Here is a 23,787-nt window from a genome sequence, read left to right as displayed (position 1 = left end):
GCTTGTTCTCAGGTCCTAACCTTACAAAAGGTTTAGTTTCTTGCCTTCATCCCTCTGGAGGTCTGCTCTTTACCCTCCATGCAAATCTGGTGAGCAAAAACACATAGAGCTTCTGGAGTAAAGCAGACCCTTGAGGTATTCGACAGCTTTAATTACTCAACTTCTACCAATGTTGAGGCATGCCTGTAGTGACTAGAACTCTAAGCTTCCTATTCTTATGACCAGATGACAGCAGAAGTGTCTGCTGAAGGTGGACACTTCAGTAGCCACAGAATAACTGAGAAGTGCTGGGGCCACAATATTTTCAAATAATACTGTAATCAAGCAATCTAGGCAAATGGTGAGCTAGGTTGGAGGAGCTTTGGTATGGATGGAGGAGCTTTGTATAGAAGGATCTCTAACATAGTAAGTGTAGGGTACAGTCAGACAGATGGAAAGTCTCTAATGTTTATTGACAGAGATTAATTGACTATTTCAAAGCAGCTAATAGGGATTTGGAATGATCTCAAGTATAGACTCAAGTGATAAATGCTTGAGGAGTCTGACTTGACCATTACATTTTGCATTTATGAATCAAACTATTATACCATATCCCATCAACACATACGATTACTATTTATAAATTATAATATATTTAAAAGGCAACACCAAAAAAGAAACTCTGATGCCTGCTTGATTTTTTTCAGATATGACTATAAAGGAATTATTAAGCCTTTTTCTATGTCTTTGATTTATCATTAACTATGTAGATGTTATTTGAACACATGATAACTTAAGTGCTACCTAGTTTTAAGGACAAAGAAGTTAGGAGAAGAAAGGATATTTTTCTAGTTCTCTCTACAATGAATTTATTAATTCCTAACCAGTATTAGTGTTATCTTCTCAGGGTCTCTAGGCATTGAAAGTAAAGGTTCAACCAAATGAATAGACATTTTGATTGGCTGCTTAGGTACATTTTTGAAAGCATCTGGGCCTTGCATGCCACTTAGGGGCCAGCGACCCAGGGTTGGAATGCTTGGGCTTAGTCAATCCCTTTTCTATTGCAAGGAGCTTGAAGTAGTGAGGGGACACCCCTAAGGTTGTCTGTAAAGTAACCAGGAGTTCTAGAGTGAGAACTTGAGCTGCTTCTTGCAACCATAGTCTGGCAGATGTCATGTTATACCAAAGCTTGGTATCCTCTGAAACATGGTTATGTGAAGACAGAGGTTGGACATGGGTTTGGATGCCACTGGGAGCTGAAGTCCAAAGTAGGTATTTCCTGAACCGTTGTTGCTATAAATACTCTCAATCTGTTCCTCAGAGTTCATGCCTAAGCTTCAAGTTCTTTGAGGGAGGAACCTGTGGCTTATTCATTAGGTTGACTCAATACTTGTTGAACGAGTGAGTGAAGGAATAAATGATAAGTGAGGCAAGTAAACATATTTATGCATAGATACAAGTAGGGGGTAAACACAATGCATCATGAGTCTAAAGCCATAAAAGACCATTAGTGGTGGTAGGCTACATGGGCACAGGCAAGCTTCTCTTTGCTATGGGGCAGGTACAGAAGTCAGGAGTCAGCACATTAGGAAAACATCTCTTTCATACATGCCCTTGAATTTATGTTCCTCTGAAAAGGCAGCTGTGTGCTTGCTAATAAGCTCTGTGAATGATGCGAGTGAGAAGTAATGTGTTTGATGGCGTGTCCCTGTCTCATTGTGACAGCTGCCATGCTTGTGTTCCGGCTGACCGAGCTTTGCCCCTTCCCGGGGAATGGGCAATTCCGGACAGCATTGCTCCTGAGGTAAAAGCTCCAGGAGAGAGTGAACCTTAAACAGCCAGCCTTTCTTTAGTAATGAGATTGCACAGGGCTGAGTGCCATTAACTGCAGTGGAGAGCCATGAATATGGTCGCAGCAAATTATGCCAAAGACACTGTCCTCATTGTGGCATCTAGCCTTTGGCATGCTTAATTTTCCTTGGTGATAAGTGCCTGTGACAGGGCCCCAAGGCAGAAACTAAATAAGTCATCTGGTAGTTATGGAAGGAGTAGATCTTCCACTGAGTACCAGATGGGCTGTCTCCCAGAGTCACACTGGACTAAATGTGCCGCGGCTCTTGGCCCCTTAGGCTTTACTTCCCTGGGTGGTCATCAGTCCTGCTGTGTGTTTATGATGTGGAATAATTTCTATTTCTGAAATGAGCTTTTACGATGCTGTTCCCAGGAGGTGAGCACTACTTTTCTCCTCTTAATGTTAATGTTGCATAGCTTTGTGTGGCTGTCTACAGTTTATAAATCACTTTTACATAATGACATTTGTGGTCATTAGCTAAGTTTATGTAATACCCAACACAGGAGAAGTTTAACATGTGCTGTCAGAGTAATAACAGGAGCACTCTTTTATCATGAATACACAGTTTTCTATGTGGTAATTGTGGTTAATGTTTTCCCGTTGGCCTCCTAATTTTATTTACTTATCTTGGCAAAAAACTTTGTTTACCTTTACTTCTGGGGATATACTCTTCTTTTAGGATAAAACTCTGGTGATTTCCCCAGAGATCAACTATGCATTTTAGGTTATGTTAATTTTCTCAGCTGCCATTCCAACTGCTGTGGCTCAATTTGCAGCTTTATCCTCAGAGGAGACCAGACAGGTAGCTGCTACCCTCAGAAAACAATAGCTTTCATCTTTGGGAATAAATACCTTCTATATTTATAATCTTTCCATAAGCATTATTTTCCAGGGTGTTCTGTATGGTTCAGTCCAACAAGATTCTCCTGAGGCCTGCCTGGAAGCAGCATTTGAACTAGGCTCTTGTAACTGATGTCATCTGGCAATTTTCTGGAATCTACTTATGTGTTTGATAATGATAAGATTGAATTAATGCTCCATAAAAAGTAACTGCATATCTTTTGCAATAATACTACTATTTCCTGAGTACTTATTGTGACGAGGACTCTATGAGCCTCTCATATTCAGCCCTCTTCCTACAAGGTACATGTTAATGTCTACTTTATAGGTAAACATCTAATCTTAGGGAGCTCAGGCAATTTGTGCTGGGGTTATATGAAGGATCATTGGCAGCACAAAGAGCTGGCTCTTTTTCACATCTCTGCTGTGGCCTCTCTGTTCTGTTACCATTCCCTACAGTAGTTTCACAGTTACCTTAGGTTGCCTAGAGGGGTGTTCTATGTAGGGTTGCCTAGAGGGGTGTTCTGTCAGATCATGATTATCTGCCTAGTTTATTTATCGTTCTTTGAAGAAAGGTATTTTACAAGACCTTTGGAAATGCTTTGAAAAAAAAATCAGAACCGTGCATTTCCCATGCTGATATATTTGTACAGATGTAGAGATGGGTATATTAAAGGATAGTTATAGTCATAGTCATGCGCCAGAAAAGGCTGTTAATAACCATGGTCTGTATGTTTTAACATAGAGTCAGAATTCTACTAAGGGTGATGGAAAATGTCAATGGAAAGAGTTAGGAAGTATTCTTTGTGCCCTCTATCAAAACAAAACAAAACAAAACAAAACAAAACAAAACAAAACAAAACAAAACAAAACAAAACAAAAAGTCCACATTTAAAGATTTACCTGTGAAACTGTTCTCAAAGTTAAGAGACAATATAAAAACAATGGTCACCTGTCATCTGCAAAAACCAAAACCAGAAACTCAAATAATTGCCCCCTCCACCCCCCAAAAAATTCTTGGACCAAATGAAGCTATCAACAAATAGAAAATGTAAAGGTTAAAGCACCTTGTAAGATGATAAAGAATTACTGACTCAAAAAGTTTAGTATACATATATTAAAAAGGGGAAATGCTTAATGATCAACACAGGCATTTCCTGCCCATAAGCCTCTGTGACAAACTGCTGCTGATTGCTGTGTAATTTGGAGCAGGGAGCTGCATGAGGACTTTGGTCCTCTACTTACATCAGAGGTTCCAGAGACTTGGGCTTTATGAAGATAGCAATGGGATAGAGCTGCGCGACTTGTAACCGCTTAATAGCATTTCCCGATACATCAAGTATACAGTGTTTGCCCTGAAAGAAGGATAAGAAAATACCAGGTTAAAAATATCAAGAAAAATGGCCAGTGTCCAGTGAAATAAAATAAAGCTTGTTTTTAGAGAAAAGTATGAAATGCTGGGTTTCTAAAGACTAGAAAAACAAAACAAACTCACTTCAAAGAGTCATTCTAAGTCTTTGAGGTAGGCATTACTGACTGCATTTTACAGGAGAGAAGACTAAACAATATTGACCAATGACGCAAAATTTGCCAGTAGGAAGACCAAAACCCAGCTCTTGAGCTTGGGCAGACTTACTGGTTGGAACAGAGCTTTCATCATTTTACCCTGAATCAATGTTAAACCTGTAAAAATGGTGATCACAGGAGCTCCGAGCAGTTCTATACATTTGCTCGGTTCTTGTATGTACTCTGTAGTGATACATATGTGTTGGAAGGCAGACACAGAAGCATTACCTTCAGTTACATATGGTTATATGCTGACTCTGCAGTGGATCTGTAAACTTGTTTGTTAGCAGATAAAAAGCCTACTCCTTTACAGCACACCTCATTTAACTTGGCTTCCAGAGCTGTGGACGCTCAGTGCCAGGAGCTACTTCATAACATATTTCTGGAAAAGTAGAATCATTTGCCACTTCACATTCTACCTCCTGGAGAGAAATGGCCTTATTACTCTGAGGCTGTGGGATCTTTACACAAGAAAAAAGGTATTTTTATGTAGATAGAAGCAGTCCTAAATCAATGTTACAGGGAAAATTCATGTTGTCTGTACAAAATGAAGAGTCCAGTGAACACTCAAACGCTTATGCGAAATACACCAAGATGCTTCATGCCTTATCACTTAAGCAATAAATTCCAAGTTTGTTCTCTGTGAAGTGCATTGCGTATACGGAAAGTGTGAGTGCTGTTTCATTATGTACTAGCCAGTATTTTTTCAGTAAACACAGGCCACGTTACATGTTCAAAGAGGAAAATAGACACAGCTTTCCAGATTACTGATTAGAAATGGTCCATAAAGCTTGACAGAGTTTTAACTGTTGGGAAGGGGAAACCAGATATCTTCTAGTATGTCATCAGACATTAAACTTCCTAATGTTGATACGTTGGTGAAGACATCAATTATATCTCTTAATAGGGTGCAGCATGGTATTTCCATAAATGCTTATAGTATATTCTTTCTACCCTCTCCTAATCACACACCTTTTTCTCTGTCCTTAGTAATTCCTCCTTTCAGGTCAATACTCTTTAACATGAGAGAGAATGAATATGTAGCACTTGTCTTTGTGTGACTGGCTTATCTCACTTGTGTAATATTCCTCATTCCATGCATTTTGCTGCCGATAATATGCTTCCATTCTTTAGGGCTGAAAAATACTTCATTGTGATTATCTATCTATCTATCTATCTATCTATCTATCTATCTATCTATCTATCTATCTATCAATCATCTATCTTCATCATCATCATCTATCATCAATCATCATTAGATTTTCTTTATTCATTTGCTATAGACACCTTAGCCATTACTGACATTGCCACAAGCACCATAGACCTGGGAAAATCCCTTTGATATGCTGATTTTACTTCTTTTGGATCTGTAGCCAGAATTAGGACAAATAGTTCAGGTAGATCTAGTTTTAGGTTTCAAGATTTATTATTATTATTATTGGTTTTTTTGAAACAGGGTTTCTCTGCATACTTTGGTGCCTGTCCTGGATCTTGCTCTGCAGATCAGGCTGGCTTCAAACTCACAGAGATCTGCCTGGCTCTGCCTTCCGAGTGCTGGGATTAAAAGCGTGCACCACCACTGCCCAGCAATTTATTATTTTTAATTATGTGTATGCATGCGTGTCTGTGTAGGGGTATGTGTACATCAGTGTAGGTGCTGGCAGAGGTCAGAAGTGTGGGATCCACTGGGGCTGAGTTACAGGTGGATGTGAACTATTCGACACAGTACTGGGAACTGGACTCAGGTTCTTTGCAAGAGCTGGAAGTGCATAAAGATCCCCAGCTTAATCAGTATCCTTTATTGAAGAAAGCATCTTTTTCAGTATTTTTGGTACCTTTATTGAGATGTTCTTTGTGTCTCCTTAGCTGGCTCCTCCCCATGTAGTGTCTTACTTTATAGTCCAGGCTGTCCTGGAACTTTCAATATTTCTAGAATGCTGAGGTTAACACATGTATCACCATACCTGATGATGTCTTTTCTTTTCTTAGGTTTTGTTTTTCTCTTTTTTAGCTTCTGTGAGGCTAGTCTAATGGTCATGAATACCTCAGTGTTTCCTGGTCTTGCTGGGTATCCATTTCTCCTTCATTTTTAAAGGCTAATCTTGCTAGGTAGGTTTTTATTTTATTTTATTTTTTAACTTTTAGACTTGGGCTATCTATCTCACTGTGTTCCCTCTTACACTGTAGATTTTTTGTTTGTTTGTTTTTGAGGCAGGGTTTCTTTGTGTAGCCTTGGCTGTCCTAGAATTAGCCCTGTAGACCAGCCTAGACTTGAACTCACAGAGATCCACCTGTCTCTGCCTCCCGAGTACTAAGATTCAAGTGTGAGCCAACAATGCCTAGCTTTACTTTTGGTATCTTGTGTACAATATCCTGTGGTAAAGATTGAATTTTGGTTATACTTATTTCAGGGCCCTATAAGCTACCCCTTCTTTTATGTGTACATAGTTTTCTTCTGTGCCCTGAAATTTTCTCTCCCCATCTCCTGTGCTTTTGAAATTCAGATATTTGTTCATTTAACAGCTCTGTAGATCTTTGATACTCTTGCCATTCTTCTTGTTTGATTTTATTTCTTTAGTTTGGGGTATTTTAAAAAACCGTCTTGCTGTTCATATAATCTTTGTCCATTTGATCTAACTGGCTGTTGAGGCTATCAGTCTTTTGAAATGTTTGAAAATTATTTTATGTATTTCATTATTGCCTGGTGAGCAATAGGTGTTTCCTCTGGCACTGTTGATGCTGTTACTATCAACGATCCAGGACACCACTGGCCATTGTGGTGATGAGGTTCTAAAGCATTTTCCTCTAATCAATGGTATGACCCCAGGTCTTGCATGGGAAGAGGGGATGGCAGCACTACAGAACATCCTCTGTGCTGTTCACTGCTAGTCTTGACAAGATGGAGTGGTGGGTAGCCGTGTGACTGTTGGGGGCAGTAGCAAGAATCACGGTACTCTTTGCTTCTGCTTAAGTGATGGTGTCTGCCCAGAAGCAGGACCTTAGCCAGAGTTAGCCAGTGTTCATCTTGAGGACAGAGTTGTCCTTTGGTGATGTGACAGCTGGGGCTTCTGTTGTTATCTTACTGTTTCGGGTCTAGTGCCTGCCCTGGAGTGAGGATGAGTGGGACACGAATATATCCAGGCAAAGTTTCTTCTTGGTGTCCCTATCCTTGTTTGCCTATGGTCAGTGTGATAGCGTGTCAGAAATTTTCAAGTACCGCACGGTGCCTGCCTTCAGTCCTGGCGCTATCATGAAGCCACACACAACACAGCACATCTCCTAATAGGGCATCATTCTCTTTCCTGTCTCTCTCAACACCTCTCCCTTACAGTGCAGGTTATTCAGGAGCTTAGGTCACAGACACTCTGCTGGCTTAAACTGCCTTCACAGTCCAGCCACCCCTAACTCAGCAAAGTAGAATGAATGTGGGGTTTCAAGAAAGGAGAATGTAAGATTTTCTGACCCCTAGGAGAGTCCATTCCAGACTGTAGCTCTGTTCTCTAAGTGGCTCCTGGGCCTGGCATGTTGGAGGTCTTCTGGGGGAAAACGTGAAATCCTTTTCCAAAACGAGGCTGTTGTACAGCTTTCAGGCTATTTGTCTAAATGGAAGTTTCCTGTAGTGGAGTTGTGAGCAGCTACAGTACAAGGGTTTGCTGAGAAGCTCCTTTTAACTTTAACAAGGACCCCCCCCCCCCCCCCCCCGCCCTGGCTTTGGAGATGCTGTTGCCAAGATGTTTTGTTTTTGTTTCACGCTATTGTCCCAGGTCTTTGATTGCATGGTTTTCCTCTTTCTTTCTGATTTCCAGTTCTCTCTTAGCCCACTCACCTTAAAATGAAACTATATACCTGTTACTTTAGGTCTCTGTGGAGGGGAATTGTTTAATTCATCAGTATATCAAAAGGGGGATTAATATCAAAAGGAGGGAATCACACTGAGTCAGACAGAAAACTGGTTTCCTCCTTTGGATTATCCACGTCTTTATATGAGATAGGATCCATCATCTACTGGGCAGATTTGAAAGCCACAGTGAAGTGGTTTCCTATCTATTCTCCCTTCAATATTTTCCTCTTTTCTATGCTCCTGATATTGTCAAGAAGGGAATTTCAGCATCAATGCCTCTTCTAAGTCAAAGTTTGGCAGCAACAGGCTGAACTGTCCTCCCATGAATCTCCCTTCCACAGGAGAATGTTAAGCTTTCAGGGAGAGAAAAACTCAACTTATCCAGGCAACTAAGGGTATCAAAGCTACCTTAAAAAAATTCAGTCTTTGCCGGGTGGTGGTGGCACATGCCTTTAATCCCAGCACTCGGGAGGCATAGGCAGGCAGATTTCTGTGAGTTCGAGGCCAGCCTGGTCTCCAAAGTGAGTTCCAGGAAAGGCGCAAAGCTACACAGAGAAACCCTGTCTCAAAAAAAAAAAAAAAATAAAATAAAATAAAATAAAAAAAAAATTCAGTCTTGTTAATCTGGGTCAGACAGTGAGCCAAGAATAAACCTAGTCCCCATAAGCCACAGGCTGTGACCTGTCTGGGACAATGGGTCTCCTCTCTTCCCTTCGTCTACAAGTCGGCCAGAATACAGTGATATTGCTTTAAGGTAATTCTCTCCATGGATATTAATTTGTTATCAGAAAAGAGCAATGACCAAAAAAATTTACTATGAGAACCTTCTTTAGGGAGTTGTAAGAGGATTGCCAAACGTACCCTTTCTGCTACAAATCTCACAGACTGCACACTGGTTCCATATAAATTGTCGTTGTACTGGCCAGCTTCTATAAATTTGTGCTCTTGGATATCTTTCTCCATTTGTTCTCTAGAAATGACAAAGTGATAGTCTCTGCCGTCGACTTCGTAGTCACGCTTTGGCCTCGTAGTGTCTTTATAAAAGAGGAAACAGTGAAAAAGTAAGATACATTTTTAATTATAAACTTCTTTTCCATCTGATATTTTCTTCAACACAGATACATGGATATGTGTCATATGTAGTATGATGGGCCATGACATAGTAGTGAGTGCCAGTCTTACCTTCCCATATAAGCAATGATAGAATAGGACAAGATACAAGAAATGGCTTATTTCAGATATCAGACAATAGATAAGGCACAGCTGTAATTATAACAAATGAGAAACATGTGAAGGAAAATTTGTATTTATCCTTCCTATCTGCCTTGTTACTGGTTCTAAATGGAGAGTCTAGAGGCTGCTTAGTGTTAGAAGATACTGTAGTCATATAAAATTGGACATTTTGGGTGGTAGAAAAAGCCACACCTCTAGCCATACCTAGAAGGCTCCTCTAGGCTGGCTTGAGGCCAGCCTTCAGAAGTTTAAAATCAAGTTACAAATACCACAAGCTGATCTGTCAGTACGTTATTGCTTTATGAAAACAAAATATTCTATAAAGGTAATAAAATCCAGACTCTCAACAATACGGCCTCACACCTGAGTGTGAGTCTGCACACATGTAATTCTAGCACCCAGGATTCAGCAGCAGAAAGGTCATGAGTTCCAGGCCAGTAGGGTTAGCATAGTGAGATCCTGTCCCCAAATAACAACTGCCTCAAAATACATAGCACTACAACAACAGAACAAAATAGGTTATAAAGACATAAATCAAAGATGTAAGAAAATGTGCCATAATAATTAGGAGGAAAAATGGGCATATAATTATGAATATGTTTAGGTACTTAAAATTATATATAGTAAGAGAATCCTAGTTCAGTGGGACCAAAAGTCAGCAAATCTAGCAATTTTATGTTAATGTTTTGTTAAGGTAACAAAAAGAAAACAATGTAGCTATACAACTTAGAAAGTTAACATACATCCAATCTTGGAGTCAGGTTTTTTTCTAAATATTACCTTCAAATTGATCAAAAGTTAAGATAATTTATCCCCAAATATATTGATTATAGTAATTTATAACACAAATCCATAGTATCATAAAGGATGGGAAATAAAAAATGTCTACAAATTTTTTTGGTGAATATAGTTATTTTAAATTGTTACATAACAACTTAGATTTAAAATTAAGTACATGAAAAATGTATTGGAAGGAAGAATGATTTTGTTTCTGGCTGTTATGTCGGGGTTCCTTGGCTAACTTTTTAAAAAAAATTTTCCAACTCCTGTACAATCAGTATGTACTTATTCCCACAGAACAGTGCTAGTAATGAAAATAAGAAAATCAGGAAAGAAAAAGGGGAGTGTGTGCAAGGTAGAAGAGCGAGTTACAATAATGTTTAAGGTTCTGATTTCCTTCTCACAAATAGCAGATACTGTGAACAAGCCAGGCTTTCCTTTACCCCTTTCCACCTGAAGACGTTCTTAGGATCTGTTCTACCTCTTCCCAGAGTCCCTGCAGGAACCTTTTCCTGAGGTCCAGCAACCTTCCTGGCCCTCTTTTTATCTGTGTGCTGCATACATGGAATTCCTCCTTTTCTTTATGACCCAAGGTGAATTAACAGTACTGAAATATTTGAGATATTTGAAATTATAAATCTAAAGCAACAACAACAACAACAACAAGCCCACAGGTAAGAGCTATTTGTTGGGATCAGATTTAAGAGTCTCTTTCTAATAACGCTCTGTGTCCATGTACATACAGGCAGTCTTTGTGTATAGGGAAAGTGGAGAGGTGTGGTAGTGGTAGTTTTGAGAAAGGTAAGACAGACTAAATATTACAGGCTGTGTTCAGAGGGACTTGGAAATCTAATTGTCTATAATCTCAAGGCTTGAAATCTATAGTGGCCTACAGGATAGAAAACACACACACACACACACACACACACACACACACACACACACACACACACACACACACTCTTCTGATCGCCCAGGACTATCAAAGCACAAGGAAAGACTGCTTGGCTTGAGGACTGACCCCCTGGGCTAAGTCATCCAGGACGATTTCAGTGTGAGGTTTTGCTTCTGATCGTCCCTGGTCTATGGATACAGATGCTATAGTGGTATTCCAGTCAATCTAGAAGGACCCACTGGGCTTATAAATAGCATGTTGTCTCAAATGGTTGGGGAGGCTCCAGAAGGTCTTGCTATCTTCTGGAGATGAACGTCAGTTTTCATCAATAGAAAACAATATGTGGCAGCCCAGATCAAAAGTGTCAGGCAGATACACTAAATCGGGTGCTCAGATAATAGGCAACTGAGGACATATGTCATCACCAGACACTCTTCTTGGAGGGGCGGGATTACACTTGATTTTCCACCAAGGACCCAAGTGTTGGCCCAGAGAAAAGAAAAGTGATACTTACGAGGCACACAGGAGCCAAATTTATCAGGAAATTCAGATATCAAGTCATCATTGATTCGATCCTTCATAGGGCCCAGGATAATCACTGGCCGGGTGTAGTTTACTGCAGAAAGGAAAGGGAGATGCCATTGAGGGAGACTTCAAACCCTGCAGTGCGGATGCAGTCTTGCACCTCTGCAGAGGTGATTCTTCAGGGCGAACTGCCAACAACTAAGAGTGCTAAGGCCTTCACTGGGGATAAATTACCCATATCCCCTGTATGCAGAAATAGTTGTTTAACCCTCAGAATGTTGACTCTATTGTTTTCTGGAATTTACTAACAGGGAATAGAGCAGTTGTAGCAGCTACCAATGAAACGGAGGCAGAGCCTTGCTTCTTCTCAAGCTTTACCTCCCCATGTCAAAACAGCTGGATTTAGGGAGCCTTGGAGAAAAAAAATCCCAGCCAGCTTTTTGGCCATTGTTTGAAGTCATTGTTAGTAGCAGTGATACCTCATTTATCTGCACCTTTTCCCTCTCTATGTATACTATCTGAACTCTGATGGAGGCTTCCTGGTTCCTAAGTGTTTTAGAACACATTTTAGTCTATTTGGTGCAACTCCCCATCTGATGCTTTAGTTTTCTCTGCAACATGTCTGCCAGCCACCATTGCCTCTGTATTAATGTCTGCAGAAACCAGACTCCTGGAGCAGTGTGCAGGTGGCCTGCCCCTGAGGTCTGCTAGGGAGTCCTTTTCAAAACTGGGCTAGCATCAGCTTCCCCGGGGTTGTTCTCCATCAGACTCTGGCTCAGGCCCATTAGTGATTTGGACATGTGTCTTCTTATTGAGGCCATGCCTCTCAAGGACTGTTCTGTCCTCCCGGGAGCCATTACTGAGCCTGGATCTGGCACAGCTGAGTATTAAACTGAGTTTGGAGTCATCTGTCATAGCCTGGCTATCAGGAACTTGAGTGTGCCAGGAGACTTACTTTCCTGCCTTGTGACGGGCTCATAGGAAAGAATGAGATCTTCTTGTCCTCCTGGGAAGAGAAGAAAGGAAAATTACAGTTGACAAACCACCGGCCACACCTGAGAGCTACAGTTCCTGCTCCAAAACACAGGAAACACACAGCTGAGGGTTAATTTCCCTTGCGCTCTCTCCTTGAACCATTCAAAAATTCCTCATCCTCATTAAGCTCTAGTGTCTGGTTATCGAAGTTATAACTTGAAGTAATAATAGGCTGCTAGCTCTCTGCAGTGGCAATGATTTGGGAGAATGCTTTTTATCTGACCTTCGAAATGGAGTGCCATGCCTCCACACCAAGCATTGCAGATAAAGCCATTTTAGAAAAGGGTCCATCCAATAATTTCATGCTACCTCATCAGAATTTCTGATACTTTAAATTCACCTCCTATTTTATTTTCCTAAGTATGTGGTTCAAAAGCAAGTGCCTATTTCATTTAAGACATAGAAACTTGGTCAGAATATTATTACAGTGAGCTAGAGGTTCCAGTCTAATACTTAGTCATCATCAGGAATCTGTCGCTGGCCAGTTAAATTAGACTCAACCTGAGGACGCTGGGGTTACAGCTGTGGGGCAGAGCATGTGTTTAACATGTGGAGGTCCCTGCTTTCAAGCTCTGGTCCCCACTCCAAGTCCAGAAGTGTGTCCGAGGCTATTGGTTAAGATTGCTGCTAACTCATGCCTTCAGAATGAGCACTAAGGGAGGCGATGTTGTAAAAATGCCAGCATCACCAGCCGCATTGGCTGCATGTCCTCTGCCTCAGGGTGGGCCTCGGGCCACCAGACTACTGTGGAGAGTGAGTTCAGCTTTGGCAATCAGTTTTACATGACATCTATACACTGGATCAACAAGGTGGTCATGGGGTTGTCTCAGTTCAGCTGCAAGTGCCAAAGGTTCTGCGCCTGTGTTTGCACTGGGTTTGGTGTTGATCAATCTTTGGTGTAAGACTAGGTTAGGGATATTGAAAACAGACCAGTGTCTGCTAGAGGGGACATTTGAGGAGGGATGGGATGGGGGAGGGTGGTCGTTGCCAAGGCCAAAAGACAGTGAACCTCATTGTTCTATGCTATGCTAATGCTATGCTATACTATATATACTCCACTCCACTCCAGTCCAGTCCAGAGTCTATGGGCTGCCCATCCCAAACATATTTAGTATGCAACACCAGTTTCTCTTCCGTAGCTCCGGCCAGGGGAAAGTGAGCTGTTTTTATAAAGGGTGCTGACTAAATAGACGGTTGAAATACCTGCTGTTGATTCAGGTAGTTCTTTCCTGTTTGTCATTGTGCGGTACAGAGGCCTTCTGTGGAGCCTTGGTAGTGGTATAGGGCAAATGTGGTTTTCTTACGTTTTCAAGTGTAAGAAATGGCCGCCAACTTAAGTCATGTTTTTCATCTACCCCAAAGAGGAATTGTTGTTGGTACTGGCACTGTGAGGCCACACTATATCCTGAAGGCACAATGAGACTTGGCATCTCTCCTAAATGGCACGTGTCCATAGCTGCCCTAGAAGTGTTTAGGAGGCATCCTTAGGTGTGAGAAGGGGACTGGTGTGAGATGACTCAGAATTTTATGTATTTAGGGAAAGAATGATTCCCTGTGAATAAATTAAACTACACAAAACCAGAGCTTAGATTTTTTTTTAAAAAAGTGACTGCTGCCAAGCCCCAGTCACCTGGTCTGGAGATACAAAGAGATCATTGCCATTCAGAAGGTGGGTGGAGGTTTGTGGAGAAAGAGTTTGAGGGACGGTGGCATGGTTCACTAATGTTAGCAATGATAGATTTTGACTTTATAGGGAAGACTTGGTAAAATAATATGAAAGGAGAATCCTGATAGCGAGACAAAGCTTCAGGTGTTAGATGATGGATGTCAGAGCCTGCCCTCTACACTGGCTGTTCCATGAAGACAAAAGCAAAGCTCCATCCACTGTTGTGACTCAGGTGTTGTAAGATGCTAGAAAACTCACACCGTGATTTCCGTTGTGAAAAACAAGATGAGTAATAAGCTCAAAGATAGGTTCTACTTTGCGTGTCTGTGAATAGGATGGTTTCACTTTGGGAAATCCAGTTTCCTCTAAATAAATGTAACACGTCATGCTTCTATTTGAATCTCTTTCCAGTCATCTTGCAGATCACCCCAATGGGATCTTCTAAATGCAAAGCTTAAATAAGACATCTGATGGTAGTCTGCATCATTTGTGGTTCTGAAAACCAACACAAGTCCAGCTTCGATGAGAGAATTGTTGGTCCATGGCTCTTTGGTTTCTTACAGAAAGAATTGGTTTTCATTCAGGCATCCTTACGAATCCCAATGCTTGTGGTCCTGTGCAAACAGGTACTGTGTATGCATAGGAAGCTTCTGGAGAAGCCGTGAAAGTTGAGGTTATGTAGGAGCTATGAATTCAATATCTTATGCCAATTTTCATGCTCAAGGTAAAAAAAAATGGCCCAAATGAGTAGCAGAAAAGAAACAGTGAAAAGAAAAAATCCTATAGCAACAAAGAGAGAAAAATCTATGCCTTTATGTCATTCTGCAGTAACCAAAGGACTTTCCTTTCCTATCCACCGGCTTCTTATTTTTATAGAATGTCTTGGGTAGTTTGTACTCAAAGGACCTACTTGATAGATGGAGAAGCTGTGTGTGGTTCAGAGAATTTGATGAGGCTCCTTTGCTCAGCTAGTAAGTGGCAGAGCCGAGATTTAAATCCACATTTGTTTTTCACTATGGAGTCTATCATACTATCTCAGGAGGGTGAGAGATGTAGACTTCTCTGTGGAACTTGCAGTGAACAAAGGGCCTGGGTCAGAAAAGAGGGCAGGATGGCAGAGAAGACAGAAGAGGTCCATCTGTGAACACCAGCGTTTCCACTTCCTCCTGCTCTCTGTTGATACATCATCTCCATAGTCACCCTTAGTAGTTATTTTTTTTTTTTCCTTTTTCTTTCCTCACAAGAGTTTTGCACTTAGAATAACAGCTGGCAAAAGGTACAGACTATTCTTGGTCTTGTTTTGGCAACTTTGTGGCTGACAGTGGGCAAGCAGCACTCGAGGTGGGGTTTGCAGCTGCCAGACACTTGGCAGAGCTGCTTCTAACAGACTCTGCACAACACTGGCTGTGTGAATCAGGAGCCAGGCACAGTGAGACGTGGTGAGAGTGAGACCCCCTCCTCCCCATGTACCCTCAGGAAAGAGAAAAAAACAAAAGAGGGAAGGAGGGGCGTGGGGCCGGTGCTGGTGATGTTGTATTTAATGTTCTAAATCTAGTTCTTAGGGCTCGCACCTGATGGCTATTGAGAATCAATCTGCTTCCTGTTAGCACTAGGACAGGATAGACTGTGTGCTTCATAGATGGTGGGTATGGAGCACATGGTGGTGTTCCTCTGTTCTGTGCCCTCAATGGGAATTACACAGTAGTTACTGCCTGAAGTATTGATGAGCTTCAGTGTGACCACAGAAGTTGTTTATGTACATTTCTTCTCCTCCTCCTCCTCCTCCTCCTCCTCCTCCTCCTGAGACAGGGTTTCTCTGTGTTGCTTTGCATCTTTCCTGGAACTCACTCTGTAGCCCAGGCTGGCCTCGAACTCACAGAGATCCACCTTCTCTGCCTCCTGAGTGCTGGGATTAAAGGCATGTGCCACCACTGCCCAGCTTTTTATGTACATTTCTTAATTTTTTCTTCTTTTATTAGTCTGGATGTTTTGCCTGCATGTATGTCTGTACATACTTGCATGCTTGGTGCCTGTGGAGTCCAGAAGAGGGCGTTGAATTCTCTTGGAACTGGAGTTATAGGCAGTTGTAAAACTCAGGTTTTCTGGAAGAATGGCTAGTGTTCTTTACTACTGAGTTATTTCCCCAGCTTTTCCAAAAAATTCTTCAAGCACCTATTTCCAATTGGTTCCACTTGATATCTTGGCTGAAATCTATTTGTTTGCTCAGTGTCCCCATAGGATAGTCAGGAGATTAAATTACTTAACCACCAGAAAGCCCTTACAATCAGGCTTAGTAAATAGTTAACACTATAAGCAGTGTTAGTCTTTTCAACTTTCCTGAGATTTTTTTTTTCCTCAAGACAAGGTTTCACTGTGTAGTTCTGGCTGTCCTGGAACTCACTCTGTAGGCCAGGTTGGCTTTTAATTCACAAAGATCCCCCTGCTTCTGCCTTCTGAGTGCTGGATTAACCACTGCCCTGCTAGTTTTAGTCTTAATAATCTGATCAGTGGTACAGAATGGTTGCAAAGCACTGGATGAAACAGCAGGAAGCTGGGGCTAGAAAGCACATGGTGCAGTACAGGATGTGGGAGGGCCGGATTGACAAGGTCTCGTTGCAGCTTCAGAGCAACCACTTCGTGAGGTGCACAGCCTCTTCCAGCTCTGATGCCTCCTATGCAAGGTTGGCGACCCAGCTAAGACCTCCCTAATAACAGCATCATTGCCGAAGTCAAACGAGATAATAAAGATGAAAGCACCAAATTTAGCCATGGGCAATACTTGTCAAAAGTGGAGTGGGACGGAAAGAATGGAAGCCATGATTACCAACTCTTTTAGGAGAGTCTTGGGTCTCCTCATCTCAGAGACTGCACTCAGGTCATTTCTTCAAGATCCTCATTTAGAAAATCCTAACTTAACTGATGAATATCGATGGGCAAGAAGGATAACTGTCAACTCTCATACAACCGTTATGTGTAAACAGCTTAACAGAGCTTTGAGACAGCAGGCCATCAACTATGGAGGTTTGCCTGGTCCTCATAATACCTCTTTGGTATTTATTGCCTCACAATACAAGGGCAATTGGAAGGTATATACAGAAGGGCCAAAAACATGAACCTTATACTTCACTGGTATAAAGAAATACAGAACTATTCAATAGTTAAGGTTTTGAAGTGGTATTTCACATAATTAGGCAATATCTTATTAATTAATTATACTTTAGATGCTACTCAATATAGTTGGACTTGAAAAAAATTATTTTGTAATGCTTGATTTGGTATAGCAGATGTCTGAATTATGTTGTAGAGGTGGAAGCTTGTAGGCATGCATGCGTAAGACTGTGTGTGTAGGCATGCATGTGTAAGGCTGTGTGTGCAGGCATGCATGTGTAAGGCTGTGTGTGCAGGCATGCATGTGTAAGGCTGTGTTTGTAGGCATGCATGTGTAAGGCTGTGTGTGTAGGCATGCATGTGTAAGGCTATGTGTGTAGGCATACATGTGTAAGGCTGTGTGTGCAGACATGCATGTGTAAAGCTGTGTGTGTAGGCATGCATGTGTGAGGCTGTGTGTGCAGGCATGCATGTGTGAGGCTGTGTGTGTAGGCATGCATGTGTGAGGCTGTGTGTGCAGACATGCATGTGTAAGGCTGTGTGTGCGGGCATACATGTGTAAGGCTGTGTGTGTAGGCATGCATGTGTAAGGCTTTGTGTCTCCAGAATGCAGTGTGAAGGGTGCTTTGTGAATTGTGCAGCACAGTAGCCTTGGACTATTTTGTATCACCCACTTTTTATAAAGCCATCCTGGCTCCAGATTGAACAGGCAATGTTTTCACAGTGGCAAAGAGCCTTTTCGCATTTGTTTGTGCTGGTATTCATGAGACATAAAATTAGTCTCAATTATAGCAAAAGCCAGAAATTCACTAGAAAAAAAATACAGCCTATTTTGATATCAAAGTTGCCTCTTTCTGGAACACATGTTTAGGCCACACCTCTGCCTTTTTGGTGTGACACTGCCCCTCACAGAGTTCCTTTCTCCCTTTTAACAAGTACTCTGCTTTCCAAAGCTTAGTGCACAGGTCACTTCCTGTCTGGAAGTAGCATGCATGCACCTTCTGTCCTGGAGTCAGATTTTTATCCTGGTCCCTACAGTTCCTGTTTATGTATCAAGCTCTCTCTCCCAGTACATGAGCAATGAGATCCAGGCTTGATCAGTTTTCATGCTGGGTTTAGCGTACTGAGAAACGGGACCTTGCATGGAGAAGCTGCCAAATGAATCAGTGAATGCAACTCTTAGCTTTGGAGGAAATCTCGCCTGCCAGGCCCTGTAAAATCTGAGACCCCAAATGTAATGATTATACTCCACATCTACCTTACTAACATCATGACTCCAGCTCCAATTCTCTCTCTTCTCATGGGTAACTTATGGCATGTACAATTGCTTCCTTCATTCCCTCAATAAATATTTGTGTGCAGCTACTATTTGGGAGGGAAAAGAATGATTGGTGTCATCATGGCACATCACCCCAATGGCTCAAAGGTGTGGTCTAAATTCTGACTCAGTGGTTCTGGAAAAAATATTCCAAAAATATAATTTCCAAAGAAGGTTGTACACCCCATAAAGAGAACTGGAGAACAAAGCATGCAATTTCCTTTTCTCTGGCTTTATCTACTGGAGGGGAACAAAGCCCTTGAAAACTGAAAACTAAAGCAATTAGTGTCTTGGTCTTCATGAAACCAAACAAGTACATCACATTTCTCCTCGTGAAAGATCAAGGGTGGCTCACGGAGTCAGACAGGTAAGCATTGGCCCCTCCTTCTTGGCTAGTTCTGAATTGAAAATAACATAGGAAATGAGAGAGGCAATTGTCTCTGCTGCCGTTGGCTTAATGATAGGAGTAGGAAGAGCACAGCCATGTTGAGCATAAGGACTCTGAATCTGTCCATCTGTGAGAGTTGATGGAACTCATCAATTTGACAATCATGCACCTTTAACACTCTGCCTGTGCATCTTATCACAACTTTGTCATTCAGTCTTTGGTCCACGTCACCTTCCTTTTCTGATCCTCACCATTACCTGACACCCTTCTCTGTCTTGTGTGTGTGTGTGTGTGTGTGTGTGTTTTCAACTGGCCACCAATCTGCTTCTTCAAAACCTTACTCCACTCTAGGTTATACTTACTAATTGGCATGCTGCCTCCAAAGGCATGATTTTTATAAAGCACCATACTATAATGGGGTAGGATAGGGATGTCCCAAACAATTTTTCTTTTAAATTAATATTCATGCAAAAGACAATACCAATTTCTGCATTGGTATTTATTTCTGCGAGTCATGTATTGGACCTGCAGTTTTCTGACACCTTAACAATTGCTTCTTGGGTAATACATTTTATTAAGGAGTGCAAATCAATATTAAAGATATCATAAGGACCCAGTGGTAATAGGTACCTATATTAGTCACCAAAGACACAAGTAGGCAGCAAGAAACCATGAGGCCTGATTAGAAGGATGAGCTTATTGTCTGGTGAATATTTCCATACACTAAGCAAATGGCTTGAGGTGACCAAAGAAAGACAGAGAACATTTTTAAGTAGTTACCTACCTTTTCAGTTATGTTTTGTGATTTAAAAAGTTTTGAAAATTCTTTCAGCATTAGATGAAGCGTTTTCATCAACTTCCCAACCACCCCTCAAATAAGGTTAGATGCATAGATATGCTATGTGTCTTAAAATATTAATCAAGGAGAAAATGATACAAAAGACACTTGATTTAAAAGGAACACTGTAAGTTAGAATTGCTTCTGCTCCAGGAGCAGAAGGGAAAAGGCGAGGAGAATAGAATCATGACCCTCTCCTTTCCTACAGGGAGGTTAAATTGATTTGGGGAACAGAATGTCAAAATCTTCCATCATGGGGTCGTATCCAGCTGAGGTTCAAATTGGTATTAGAAAAATCTGCGCCTGCATCCACCAATCATGTTAGGGTCCACGGATGGCCCCGGTGTCATTTGTAACTTTCCACATCAAATGCTGATTTCATTTCAAGCCATTTGCTTTCGAGAAGGATGACAAAAAAAAAAAAAAAAAAAAAAAAAAAAAAAGGAAAAGAAAAAAAAGAAAGAAAAAGGCAGCAGTTGAAAAGAGTCTGAAATGACGACCACAGGCAATGGAGGCAACCGCAAAGAAAGGAAGCACAAGGCCAAGCGGAAACTTACGGCAGCTACTTTCGCTATCGCTGGCATTAGAGGAGACGTGTTCTGCAAGGACAGCACAGCACATTAAAGAAGGGTCAAGCGTCAGAGAGCAGCCAGAAGGGAAAGGACACACCCATGCAAAGCTACTGCAAATGGGAGCAAAGGGCCAGTGAAAGGCTGCGGAAGAGGCGCACTGAGAGAATCCAGAAGACAAAGATGAAAACTTTATTGCCACTTTGCGTAATACTGCTGTTTCTTCCTTTCAGCAAATAAGAAAAGTACCTTTAATTATCAAACAGCAAACAATGGCAACCCAGGTGACACTCTGTCTCTAAGTGACACATCCATAGAGTTCTGATTTTCCAGAAGTTGTGAAGGACACTGTGTGTCCACTGGTGTGTAGGCGATTCTCATTATCTATTTTAGCCCTTAGTTATTTTGATTTCAACTGATCCCTGGAGTCCCTTTGATTTTCCATTTAAATATTTTGCAAGCAAATCCTCAGCTGTAAAAGGGATTTTTGAAGCTCTTTCCTGCTTCAGTGAGTAGAAAATATGGGAGGAAGCAATGAATTCCTGAGAAACATTTCATGACTTAGTTTTTTATTCTATGATTCTTTCTTGAATAGATATTAAATTCTGGGAGAATAGAGCAGGCAGAACATAAATGGCCTGATACTCAGTGCAGGATCTGGCATGAATTATGTTTAATTTATCCTGAAGGTCTTGGCTAACAGCAGAGATGTGTGTGTTGTTCAGTTGATGAGTTGATTATATATAACTTATCAACTTCTTCACACGTCACTGTACTAGAATGATATATATGTGACTACTTAGCTTTCAGCTGTTTGACGATACTTAAGAAAGAGGAAAAGAAGATACATTATTCTCTAATAGCCAAAAATAAAACAGTGCTTTAAAATGCTTGAACATACACTTTTTTTTTTTGGCCTGCTGAGGGGGATTGATTCTATAACATAAAACTGAGAAAACCAAAGCAAATGCTGACTTCAAACCATTCCTCTCTGTGTGGCTTTATGGCCAGAGCTGTGCTGTTAATCTGGGCATACATTTAACAAGTCCAAGACTCATGGGGGAGGGGGTGGATGAAGCCAGGAGAATCAGCTTACTATCACTGAACAGATAGCGAAGATGCATACGCACACTTCAGGGCACCTTTGTGGATGTTCTTATCTTTCCTACTTTGAAACAGTGATGTAGGGAGAACCGGATTTTTTCTCATTAATTAAATCTGTTCAGTTTTTAGAGAGTAAGCAAACATCTGGATATTCTGGATTCAACAGAGCATTCCATACTTTTTAATGATGCTTACTATTAGTGATATGCTAAAACAGTCACTTTTCCTCTCCAAATTGAAAGTGTATAAATTCCCCCAGGTGGTATTTAATGCCATCCAGGTGATGCTAAAATCAGTGGGTAAATTTCATACCACACTCTATATAATCTTTCAAAGATAAAGTTTTCATCTTTAAGAAGAGCAGCACTTGACCAGATTTTGTTTTCTCCAACTACATGTCTAAAACAGGCCACTGAGAATCAAAACTTGAACCCTGAAAGGCAGGCATCACCACACGCACAGGCTTATATAAACAGCCCTGGAATGTGAAATCCAACTCAATGGTATTTTGCTTTATAAAATGAAATGGACAACTAAAAATATCTGCTGTAGCTATTACATTAAAACATACAAAACAAAGTTGAATATGTGATACATTTGCAAAAGATACAAGATTCTGTTCTTATTTCCTTGGTGCTTCTAGAGTGGAATTAGGATTAAAGAAAGCAAAAATCATAGCATAGGCTTTTGAGACATAGATACTTGTTTTTAATTGCTAAGTGCAACGAGACATAGACCAAAGACACGAATAAGTAGAAAATGTAAAGGTCTAATTTATCTTTTTTTTCATTCTGTACTACAAGATGAAGCCCTGACAACATAATGCAGCTGGTAACTCAGATATCTAAAACTATCATACAAATGGTTCAAGCAGGACCACTGCAAGTCAGAAAAAAAATCAGTCAAAGTTAATAACAAAGAATTAAGGCTCAGATAGCTTAATATTTACTTTTTGAGAATGCAGGTTGCTTTTGACTACAAAACAGCTCCTTTATTAACAGCAAAGTATAGCTCAATCATAGAATTGGGCAAGGTCATTATATCTTTCCATGTTGAAAAGGCAGAAGAAAGAACATAAAGAATGTTTCTACTTTGCCATTCTAGAACACTTAGCTCACCCTTTCTTTGACATGGTCTTTTGCTCTCTGAGAGGAAGTTGGTGACTGAGCAAATGATGCCCTGACGGGCATCAGGACCATGTTGGCCATTGTCACACGGCCAGAAAGGGGGAGGTGTTGCCCACAGCAGGAGTTAGACTGCCTGACACACTTCGCTTTTAAATGCTGACATGCAGAACAAAATGACCGAAACTTATTTTGTAGGAGCATTCACAGCTAGGTAACAAATCAAACTCGTATCGTGTGCATGCTAGGAATGAAAGGCCCTCAGGAAAAGGAACAAAAGCCAAACTCAAAAGGAAAGGAAAAGAAAAGTTAACAGTGACCATTCCTGGAAACTTACTCAGAGTCTTTGTTCCATAACCGTCGTCACCTAATCCGGGGATGTCCTGCATGGAAGTCCCCAGAGAGAGCAATGAGAGAGGAAGAACAGCCGCGGAAGAGGAAGGTAGAAGTCAGTGGAGTTGAAATGGATACTACCATGACAGACCGTGTTGCCCAAGCAATCTGGATCCCACTCTCTTTCCTTTTGAAAGAACTTTCATCCCAAGTTCCCTGAGCTGAGTTATAAAAGGAAAATTTTGATTTGTAAATCTACTCAAAAGATTGAAGCCAGAGATTGTGGGGGGAAAAGAAAGCATCAGTGAATGTATTTTTTTTCACTGTCAAAGAACATCCCCACTCTAAATTTCATAATGAATTCTTTATCCACCACTACAAGCTCCCTTCTCAGCATATATTTAATGGCTTCCTGGAGGGTAAGAGTGAACTGATGCCCCAATACTCAATAAAAGTCATCGAATTACTTCTAATAAGTTGGCATCCAAGACAAAATACATATGTGGCAATGTAATCCAATATGTCTGAGCAGAAGGGAAATTTTTCTCAAGCCTTAGGGAGCTGCATGATCAAACCAGACCTATTCCTGGTCACAGAGAAATGCTGGTTGGACTTGAAGTCCCAGTTTTGTCAAGGCCCTTTCTAGTGCTTTCTGCACAGCACAGCCCCAGGAAGGGAAGGATCCAGACTGCAGTCAAACACTGGTCACAGTAGTAAAACCTGCCCTGCCTGCCTGCCATGTTGTTTGCCTAGGTGTGTGGCGTGGGCCAGCCTGTCATGAGTGTTGCCTGTG

At 41.2% G+C, this 23,787-nt stretch overlaps 1 protein-coding gene across 28 annotated transcripts in view; it reads right to left on the bottom strand.

The window, feature by feature from the left end:
• Dlg2 (discs large MAGUK scaffold protein 2) overlaps nucleotides 1-23,787 on the bottom strand; it is a 1,859,766-nt gene that overhangs the window by 2,709 nt on the left and 1,833,270 nt on the right. For 19 of the 28 annotated variants that reach the window (XR_013043174.1, XM_076547134.1, XM_076547136.1 and 16 more), the window contains 4 exons: nucleotides 12,467-12,517; nucleotides 11,501-11,602; nucleotides 8,940-9,112; nucleotides 3,917-4,026 (listed from right to left, as the gene is read on the bottom strand). Coding sequence is in view for 27 of the 28 variants with exons in the window: in XM_076547134.1 (XP_076403249.1) it covers nucleotides 3,917-4,026; nucleotides 8,940-9,112; nucleotides 11,501-11,602; nucleotides 12,467-12,517 (436 nt within the window). In the remaining variant the exon portion in view is untranslated. Of the gene's footprint in view, nucleotides 1-3,916; nucleotides 4,027-8,939; nucleotides 9,113-11,500; nucleotides 11,603-12,466; nucleotides 12,518-22,998; nucleotides 23,045-23,787 lie in introns of all 28 variants that reach the window. The other 9 variants (XM_076547135.1, XM_076547137.1, XM_076547151.1 and 6 more) reach the window with 1 other exon arrangement.

Source organism: Peromyscus maniculatus, chromosome 1 (genome assembly GCF_049852395.1).
Source record: "Peromyscus maniculatus bairdii isolate BWxNUB_F1_BW_parent chromosome 1, HU_Pman_BW_mat_3.1, whole genome shotgun sequence".
In the NCBI taxonomy this organism is placed as follows: domain Eukaryota; kingdom Metazoa; phylum Chordata; class Mammalia; order Rodentia; family Cricetidae; genus Peromyscus; species Peromyscus maniculatus.
The sequence above is the reverse complement of the archived record's forward strand: the minus strand, read 5'-3'. Positions and strand labels throughout refer to the sequence as shown.